Raw genomic sequence first — 9,785 nt, 5'->3', positions numbered from 1 at the left:
AGAGAGAGAGAGAGAGAGACGAGAGGAAGAGAGAGAGAGAGAGAGAGAGAGAGTGAGAGAGAGAGAGAGAGACGAGAGAGAGAGGAGAGACGAGGTAGGGGGAGAGAGAGAGAGAGAGACGAGGTAGGGGGAGAGACGAGGTAGGGGGAGAGAGGGTAGGGGGAGAGAGAGGTAGGGGAGAGAGAGACGAGGTAGGGGGAGAGGGAGACGAGGTAGGGGGAGAGACGAGAGAGAGAGAGAGGAGAGAGACGAGGTAGGGGGAGAGAGACGAGAGACGAGGTAGGGGGAGAGAGAGAGAGAGAGAGACGAGGTAGGGGAGAGAGAGACGAGAGAGAGAGGACGAGGTAGGGGGAGAGAGACGGAGGAGGGGAGAGACGAGGTAGGGGGAGAGAGAGACGAGGTAGGGGGAGAGACGAGAGGAGAGAGAGACGAGTAGGGGGATAGAGGACGAGGAGAGAGAGACGAGGTAGGGGGAGAGAAGAGAGAGAGAGAGACGAGGTAGAGGGAGAGAGAGAGAGAGAGAGGGAGAGACGAGGTAGGGGGAGAGACGAGGTAGGGGGAGAGACGAGGTAGGGGGAGAGACGAGGTAGGGGGGAGGACGAGGTAGGGGGAGAGACGAGGTAGGGGGGAGAGAGGGTAGGGGGATTGACGAGGTAGGGGGAGAGACGAGAGAGAGAGAGAGAGTGAGAGAGACGAGGTAGGGGGAGAGAGAGAGAGACGAGGTAGAGGGAGAGAGAGAGAGAGAGGAGGGAGAGACGAGGTAGGGGGAGAGACGAGGTAGGGGGAGAGACGAGGTAGGGGGAGAGACGAGGTAGGGGAGAGACGAGGTAGGGGGAGAGACGAGGTAGGGGGAGAGAGAGACGAGGTAGGGGGAGAGAGAGACGAGGTAGGGGGAGAGACGAGAGAGAGAGAGAGAGAGAGAGAGACGAGGTAGGGGGAGAGAGAGACGAGAGACGAGGTAGGGGGAGAGAGAGACGAGAGAGAGAGACGAGGTAGGGGGAGAGAGAGACGAGAGAGAGAGACCGAAGTAGGGGGAGAGAGAGACGAGGTAGGGGGAGAGACGAGGTAGGGGGAGAGAGAGACGAGGTAGGGGGAGAGACGAGAGAGAGAGACGAGGTAGGGGGAGAGACGAGAGAGAGAGAGACGAGGTAGGGGGAGAGAAGAGAGAGAGAGACGAGGTAGAGGGAGAGAGAGAGAGAGAGAGGAGAGACGAGGTAGGGGGAGAGACGAGGTAGGGGGAGAGACGAGTAGGGGGAGAGACGAGGTAGGGGAGAGACGAGGTAGGGGGAGAGACGAGGTAGGGGGAGAGACGAGGTAGGGGGATTGACGAGGTAGGGGGAGAGACGAGAGAGAGAGAGAGAGAGAGAGAGACGAGGTAGGGGGAGAGAGAGAGAGACGAGGTAGAGGGAGAGAGAGAGAGAGAGAGAGAGACGAGGTAGGGGGAGAGACGAGGTAGGGGGAGAGACGAGGTAGGGGAGAGACGAGGTAGGGGGAGAGACGAGGTAGGGGGAGAGACGAGGGTAGGGGGAGAGACGAGGTAGGGGGGATTGACGAGGTAGGGGGAGAGGACGAGAGAGAGAGAGAGAGAGACGAGGTAGGGGGAGAGACGAGAGAGAGGAGACGAGGTAGGGGGAGAGACGAGAGCGAGAGAGAGAGAGACGAGGTAGGGGGAGAGACCGAGAGAGAGAGAGAGAGAGAGGACGAGGTAGGGGGGAGAGACGAGAGAGAGAGAGAGAGAGACGAGGTAGGGGGAGAGACGAGAGAGAGAGACGAGGTAGGGGGAGAGAGAGACGAGGTAGGGGGAGAGAGAGAGAGAGAGACGAGGTAGGGGGAGAGAGAGAGAGAGAGAGACGAGGTAGGGGGGAGAGAGAGAGAGAGAGAGACGAGGTAGGGGAGAGAGAGAGAGAGAGAGACGAGGTAGGGGAGAGAGAGAGAGAGAGACGAGGTCGGGGGAGAGAGAGAGAGAGAGACGAGGTAGGGGGAGAGAGAGAGAGAGAGACGAGGTAGGGGGAGAGACGAGAGAGAGAGAGAGAGAGAGAGACGAGGTAGGGGGAGAGACGAGAGAGAGAGAGAGAGAGAGAGAGAGAGAGAGACGAGGTAGGGGGAGAGACGAGAGAGAGAGAGAGAGAGACGAGGTAGGGGGAGACGAGGTAGGGGGAGAGAGAGAGAGAGACGAGGTAGGGGGAGAGAGAGACGAGGTAGGGAGAGAGAGAGACGAGGTAGGGGAGGAGAGAGAGAGAGAGAGACGAGGTAGGGGGAGAGAGAGAGAGAGAGAGAGACGAAGCGGAGGGAGAGAGACGAGAGAGAGAGAGAGACGATGGTAGGGGGAGAGAGAGAGAGAGAGAGACGAGGTAGGGGGAGAGAGAGAGAGAGAGAGAGACGAGGTAGGGGGAGAGAGAGAGAGAGAGAGAGAGACGAGGTAGGGAGAGAGAGAGAGAGAGAGAGACGAGGGTAGGGGGAGAGAGAGAGAGAGAGAGAGACGAGGTAGGGGAAGAGAGAGAGAGAGAGACGAGGTAGGGGGAGAGAGAGAGAGAGAGAGAGAGAGACGAGATAGGGGGAGAGAGAGAGAGAGAGAGAGAGACGAGGTAGGGGGAGAGAGAGAGAGAGAGACGAGGTAGGGGGAGAGAGAGAGAGAGAGACGAGGTAGGGGGAGAGAGAGAGAGAGACGAGGTAGGGGAGAGAGAGAGAGAGAGAGAGACGAGGTAGGGGGAGAGAGAGAGAGAGAGAGAGACGAGGTAGGGGGAGAGAGAGAGAGAGAGAGACGAGGTAGGGGAGAGAGAGAGAGAGAGAGACGAGGTAGGGGGAGAGAGAGAGACGAGGTAGGGGGAGAGAGAGAGAGAGAGACGAGGTAGGGGGAGAGAGAGAGAGAGAGACGAGGTAGGGGGAGAGAGAGAGAGAGAGAGACGAGGTAGGGAGAGAGAGAGAGAGAGAGAGACGAGGTAGGGGGAGAGAGAGAGAGAGAGACGAGGTAGGGGGAGAGAGAGAGAGAGAGACGAGGTAGGGGGAGAGAGAGAGAGAGACGAGGTAGGGGGAGAGAGAGAGAGAGAGAGAGACGAGGTAGGGGGAGAGAGAGAGAGAGAGACGAGGTAGGGGGAGAGAGAGAGAGAGAGACGAGGTAGGGGGAGAGAGAGAGAGAGAGACGAGGTAGGGAGAGAGAGAGAGAGAGAGAGAGACGAGGTAGGGGGAGAGAGAGAGAGAGAGAGAGACGAGGTAGGGGGAGAGAGAGAGACGAGGTAGGGGGAGAGAGAGAGAGAGAGAGACGAGGTAGGGGGAGAGAGAGAGAGAGACGAGGTAGGGGGAGAGAGAGAGAGAGAGACGAGGTAGGGGGAGAGAGAGAGACGAGGTAGGGGGAGAGAGAGAGACGAGGTAGGGGGAGAGAGAGAGAGAGACGAGGTAGGGGGAGAGAGAGAGAGAGACGAGGTAGGGGGAGAGAGAGAGAGAGACGAGGTAGGGGGAGAGAGAGAGAGAGAGAGACGAGGTAGGGGGAGAGAGAGAGAGAGAGAGAGACGAGGTAGGGGGAGAGAGAGAGAGAGAGAGAGACGAGGTAGGGGGAGAGAGAGAGAGAGAGAGACGAGGTAGGGGGAGAGAGAGAGAGAGAGAGAGAGAAAGGTAGAGAGAGAGAGAGGTCAGTGATGAGGTCAGTGATGAGGTCAGTGATGAGGTCAGTGATGAGGTCAGTGATGTGCCTAATAGAATCCCCTTGCGTTCTGTTGATGTGATACTTTATGCGTTATTAAATCAGTTCAGAACCTTCCTAGAAACACTGTTACATAACTATGGAGATGAGATAGCTAATTTGTTCATGTTTATATTCAGTACATTTACATGTGTTCTCTTTGTGTTGTTTCACATTCAGATGTTACAATTGGACACAATGTTGTGCTAGATTAGACTGTGGCTGAGATCAAAGCCTCTTGGAGAAGTGATTTGTGAATCCGGCAGCTCTCTGATACGAAAAGACCAGAGAAAAGAGGGAGAGAAGGACATCCTTACTCACTGTTGGTCAGAATCTGCCTCCAAGGCCAAGGTTAGATGGAGTTTACAGACAATCCCACCTCTCTGTAGAGGGAATGCTGGGGTGGTAAACTAAACTCCTGAGGGACAGCAGCAGTATTGCAGATTTTCATTCTTTCCCTTGACTTAAACACACACACACATCAACCTTCCTGTAAGGGAAAATTGACTTTTAAATGCAGCCCAGGGAAAAGGCAATAGTAACCACTGGGCAAAAACATTGGATAACACACACACACACACACACACACACACACACACACACACACACACACACACACACACACACACACACACACACACATTAGCTTACATCAAATGTTGATGAAATTGCTTCAACTTTGTTTGGAGGAGATAGTGTTATAATGTACTTTATGTTTACCTTCTGACTTGAATACACCAGTACGATGTAGGAAGCATTGGCTCATTATCAACAAAGTTGATCATAAGACTCACACCAATAAAGTTGTGTCACAGCAATGGTCAATGTCCCCAATTTGTTGCTTCTTCTGATCCTTTCCGTTTCTCATTAAAAAGTCTAGCTCAAACTGTGGGTGTTGGTATTCAGAGCAGAACCTCCACGTTTCGAGACAGGAAGAAACAGCACAGCGTTTTCACCAAGTACTACGAAATGATGTATTCAGACCCGCCAGGATTTAGTGGTGATTTCTAGTGACATTTGCAGGCAAGAATGATTGATTTTGGTGTGACATTTCTGACAATTTGCAAGGCAATTTGCAATGAATTTGTTGTGAAAATCTATTGATGTGGTGTGATTGGTTGAAAATACAAGCCCTCTTTTTTGTACAGCGGTGGTGGGTCAGTTTTATGCAATGATTTTACAATTTTATGCGGAAATAGTGTGGTGATTTTTCAAATTTGCAAGCCCTCACATAATATGCAGGAAGTTGTTGATTTTGTAGAAGGAATCCTGGAGGGACAAACATTTTCACAATGTCTGTAGACGTTCAGTCTAAACTGAACTGTCTTTCAGCACAGAGTAGGTAGAAAGAGGTTACCAATAGAGATCTTTGTGCAGAGCTGTGGTGTGGTGGTAACATTCCCCACTGGAGATCAGGGTTCAATCCCAGAATCCACTGTTTCTCCCACTTGCTTGTGTCCCCACCTAATTTCCTTACTGTCTGTCTGAGTGTTAAAACACCTCAAATGTGTTCAAGCACCAAAAAATAAGAAGTGTAGAGAGATGTGCTGCCAGTCAGACATGTCGGTTAAGATTTTTCAACGCGGCTAATAAAAATGCTAGAGGATCACTGTGAGCAGAAAGAGATTGAGGTGAGCTGTTACAATATCACCAGACATCTACCTATCTGTCGTCTCATCCAGCTCCTATGTTTAGTGCACACACTGACTTTAGAGGGTCACCATGGCTGCGGTCCAAACACTTAAAAGACACACCCTCGTCCGCTTACCCTCGTCTTATGCCCTTGGGGGAATCCCCGTCGCCATATTGGATGGTGGTCCAAATGATGAGCCAAGCAAGGGAAGTTTACAACATAAGCCCCTCAGCCCTTGTTTTTAGTCAGCTTTGCGAGTGTACAATTATGTTCACTCCGGCCTGAAACTCCCCATAATTCAATTCATGACGATTGTTCATCCGCTAAGAAAAGTCAGTGAAAACTTAAAAACAACATCAATGGAGAAGTCAGAGCAGAAGCTCCACACACACACACACACACCCACACACGAATGCAAATAAGTTTGAAATATTGCTACTACGTAAAAAGTAAATATGTTTTTGTTTGATTATCTTTTGGAAATTGTAGAAATAAAACATTTTACTTCTCCAGAAGTTCAAGCTAGGCAGGCTAATGTTATTATCTAATTAATTTGCTAGCTATCATACAGTAGGTGTATATTAATAATGATATATTTAATATAAGTAGACATGCACTCATAATTGAATGTAGCGCATATAAAGCACCAACAAGCTACCAGTGGCTGAAAACACAATCATCGCGGGATGAACGAGTGATAATGAATTTCCCGGCCAAGGGTGGTCCATTTAAAAATCATTCCTTCCTCCCCCGCCCCTTGCCCTGCAAGTGTAAACTCGTCAGACGTCATGATACATCATCAGATGTGTCCACTTAATTTGAGGGCTAAGGGGATAGGGTGCATCTTTTAAGTGTTTGGACCGCAGCCCATGTCTCCCCAAGGCCCTGTTTATTACAAACCCTTTATGAGTGTGTTAATCTCCCAATAGATCCATCTGTGGAACTCTTCAACTCAATCTGCTTTCTCATTTAGTCAGCCAATAATTGGTCAATGAATCTCTTTCTCCTCCTTCTTCACTCCATCCTTCTGTCTTCTCTCCTTCTTCCCTTCCTCACTACCACCCAATGTCTCTCTCCCTCTCTTTCTCTCTCCCGCTGCTCTTACCACTCTTTCTCCGGCTCCCCCTCTCCTCTCCCTCACTCCTCTCCCCCTCTCCTCTCCCCCACTCCTCTCCTCTCCCCCTCTCCTCTCCCCCGCTCCTCTCCTCTCCCCCACTCCTCTCCTCTCCCTCCCCTCCCCAGGTATCGTGTCGTTGATCTCCCTGGTGGTCCTGTCCTACGACCGCTACAGTACCCTGACCGTGTACAACAAGCGTGGTCCCGACTACCGCAAGCCCCTGCTAGCCGTGGGGGGCTCCTGGCTGTACTCCCTGATCTGGACGGTGCCCCCCCTGCTAGGCTGGAGTAGCTACGACCTGGAAGGGGCCGGCACCAGCTGCTCCGTGTCCTGGACCCTGAGGACAGCTGAGTCCCACGCCTACATCATCTGTCTGTTCGTCTTCTGCCTGGGCCTGCCCATCGTCATCATGGTCTACTGCTACTGTCGGCTGCTGTGGGCCATCAAACAGGTGGGGGGGATAAAAGGATAGATGAATGGATGGAGAGAAAGAGGGTGGGGCTGAGGGAACCCCTCATCCCAGAAGAACACAGATACTGTTGACTGATGGGAGGGAGGGAGGGAGGGAGACAGAGACAGATGCGGAGAGAGTAAAGTATTGACATTGAGAGATGTACAATGTACTAAAAGAGAGACTGAGGGAAAACGAAAGAATGTGTGTATTTGTAGATTTAAAAAAATTTATAATAAATGTATTGGTCACATACACATGGTTAGCAGATTATTGCGAGAGTAGCAAAATGCTGAGTTGTGAAAGAGTGAGTAATGTGTGTGTGTGTGTGTGTGTTAGAGAGCCCTCCAAATTGAATTGAATCTGGCTCACTATTGAGATCAATTTCAGCACTATACTCACAACTTAACTAAACCCTTATTGTGTTTTAATCAAGATTGGTGTGATCCATGCGCCTGCCCATTCAATTTATTCTGGAGGTCAATTAACTCCAAGATCATCCTGCTAGAACACCTAGTGAGTCTGGAGAAGGAGGTCGTTTCAACTAGGGCTGGGAACTGCCAGGAACCTCATGATACGATATTATGATAATACTTAGGTGCTGATCCAATTATGTATTGCAATTCTCACGATTCTATATGTATTGCGATTCGATACTGTGATTTTATTGCAATTTTATGTTACCAGAACATTGTTCATTATATGTCTTCTGTAGAGAGACAAGAGAAAGCATGAGACAATTAGTTTTGATCAGTAATGGAAATAAAGTAGTGAAAACTTGTTGGCTCACTATTTAAAAAGATTTGGCACAGGTGCAGCCAACTAGCACTAACTAACTACCCAGAGCTGCAGGAAGTAGTTTGGGGGTGCTGAAGAAATATGTTTTCCCTCTCTCAGACGCTATATTGGGCTGCTAATACAGCACCATTAAAGGCCCAGTGCACTATTTTTGTGAATTTTAGTATTACGTTTTTTAAATATTTTATTTTATGAATATATTTTTTTTTATTCAGATTTTTCAGGGTTGCTGCAGCACCCTCAGAACCCCTACTTCCCAGTGAGATAAAAAAAAAAAAAATACATCAATTTTTTATACAAATGAATACTTCAATCAATCAATCAAGTTTATTTTATCTAGCCCTTCGTACATCAGCTAATATCTCGAAGTGCTGTACAGAAACCCAGCCTAAAACCCCAAAAAGCAAGCAATGCAGGTGTAGAAGCACGGTGGCTAGGAAAAACTCCCTAGAAAGGCCAAAACCTAGGGGAACCAGGCTATGAGGGGTGGCCAGTCCTCTTCTGGCTGTGCCGGGTGGAGATTATAACAGAACATGGCCAAGATGTTCAAAATGTTCATAAATGACAAGCATGGTCAAATAATAATCAGGAATAAATGTCAGTTGGCTTTTCATAGCCGATCATCAAGAGTTGAAAACAGCAGGTCTGGGACAGGTCAGGGTTCCATAGCCGCAGGCAGAACTGTTGAAACTGGAGCTGCAGCACGGCCAGGTGGACTGGGGACAGCAAGGAGTCATCATGCCAGGTAGTCCTGAGGCATGGTCCTAGGGCTCAGGTCCTCCGAGAGAAGGAAAGAAAGAGAGAAGGAGAGAATTAGAGAGAGCATACTTAAATTCACACAGGACACTGGATAAGACAGGAGAAGTACTCCAGATATAACCAACTGACCCTAGCCCCCCGACACATAAACTACTGCAGCATAAATACTGGAGGCTGAGACAGGAGGGGTCAGGAGACACTGTGGCCCCATCCGATGATACCCCCGGACAGGGCCAAACAGGAAGGATATAACCCCACCCACTTTGCCAAAGCACAGCCCCCGCACCACTAGAGGGATAACTTCAACCACCAACTTACAATCCTGAGACAAGGCCGAGTATAGCCCACACAGATCTCCACCACAGCACAAACCAAGGGGCGCCAACCCAGACAGGAAGATCACGTCAGTAACTCAACCCACTCCCTCCTAGGGACGGCATGAAAGAGCACCAGTAAGCCAGTGACTCAGCCCCTGTAATAGGGTTAGAGGCAGAGAATCCCAGTGGAGAGAGGGGAACCGGCCAGGCAGAGACAGCAAGGGCGGTTCGTTGCTCCAGAGCCTTTCCGTTCACCTTCACACTCCTGGGCCAGACTACACTCAATCATATGACCTACTGAAGAGATAAGTCTTCAGTAAAGACTTAAAGGTTGAGACCGAGTCTGCGTCTCTCACATGGGTAGGCAGACCATTCCATAAAAATGGAGATCTATAGGAGAAAGCCCTGCCTCCAGCTGTTTGCTTAGAAATTCTAGGGACAATTAGGAGGCCTGCGTCTTGTGACCGTAGCGTACGTGTAGGTATGTACGGCAGGACCAACTCGGAAAGATAGGTAGGAGCAAGCCCATGTAACGCTTTATAGGTTAACAGTAAAACCTTGAAATCAGCCCTTGCCTTAACAAGAAGCCAGTGTAGGGAAGCTAGCACTGGAGTAATATGATCAAATTTCTTGGTTCTAGTCAGGATTCTAGCAGCCGTATTTAGCACTAACTGAAGTTTATTTAGTGCTTTATCCGGGTAGCCGGAAAGTGGAGCATTGCAGTAGTCTAACCTAGAAGTAACAAATGCATGGATGAATTTTTCTGCATCATTTTTGGACAGAAAATGTCTGATTTTTGCAATGTTACGTAGATGGAAAAAAGCTGTCCTTGAAACAGTCTTGATATGTTCGTCAAAAGAGAGATCAGAGTCCAGAGTAACGCCGAGGTCCTTCACAGTTTTATTTGAGACGACTTTACAACGATCAAGATTAATTGTCAGATTTAACAGAAGATCTCTTTGTTTCTTGGGACCTAGAACAAGCATCTCTGTTTTGTCTGAATTTAAAAGTAGAAAGTTTTCAGCCATCCACTT

At 49.7% G+C, this 9,785-nt stretch overlaps 1 protein-coding gene across 1 annotated transcript in view; it reads left to right on the top strand.

Moving 5' to 3' along the window:
- Positions 1–9,785, top strand: part of tmtops2b (teleost multiple tissue opsin 2b) — a 67,146-nt gene that overhangs the window by 36,262 nt on the left and 21,099 nt on the right. The window contains exon 2 of the mRNA XM_055877624.1: positions 6,552–6,877. Within this exon, the coding sequence (XP_055733599.1) occupies positions 6,552–6,877 (326 nt within the window). The remainder of the gene's footprint in view (positions 1–6,551; positions 6,878–9,785) is intronic.

Source organism: Salvelinus fontinalis, chromosome 23, assembly GCF_029448725.1.
Source record: "Salvelinus fontinalis isolate EN_2023a chromosome 23, ASM2944872v1, whole genome shotgun sequence".
NCBI classification, from domain to species: Eukaryota; Metazoa; Chordata; class Actinopteri; order Salmoniformes; family Salmonidae; genus Salvelinus; species Salvelinus fontinalis.
The sequence above is the reverse complement of the archived record's forward strand: the minus strand, read 5'-3'. Positions and strand labels throughout refer to the sequence as shown.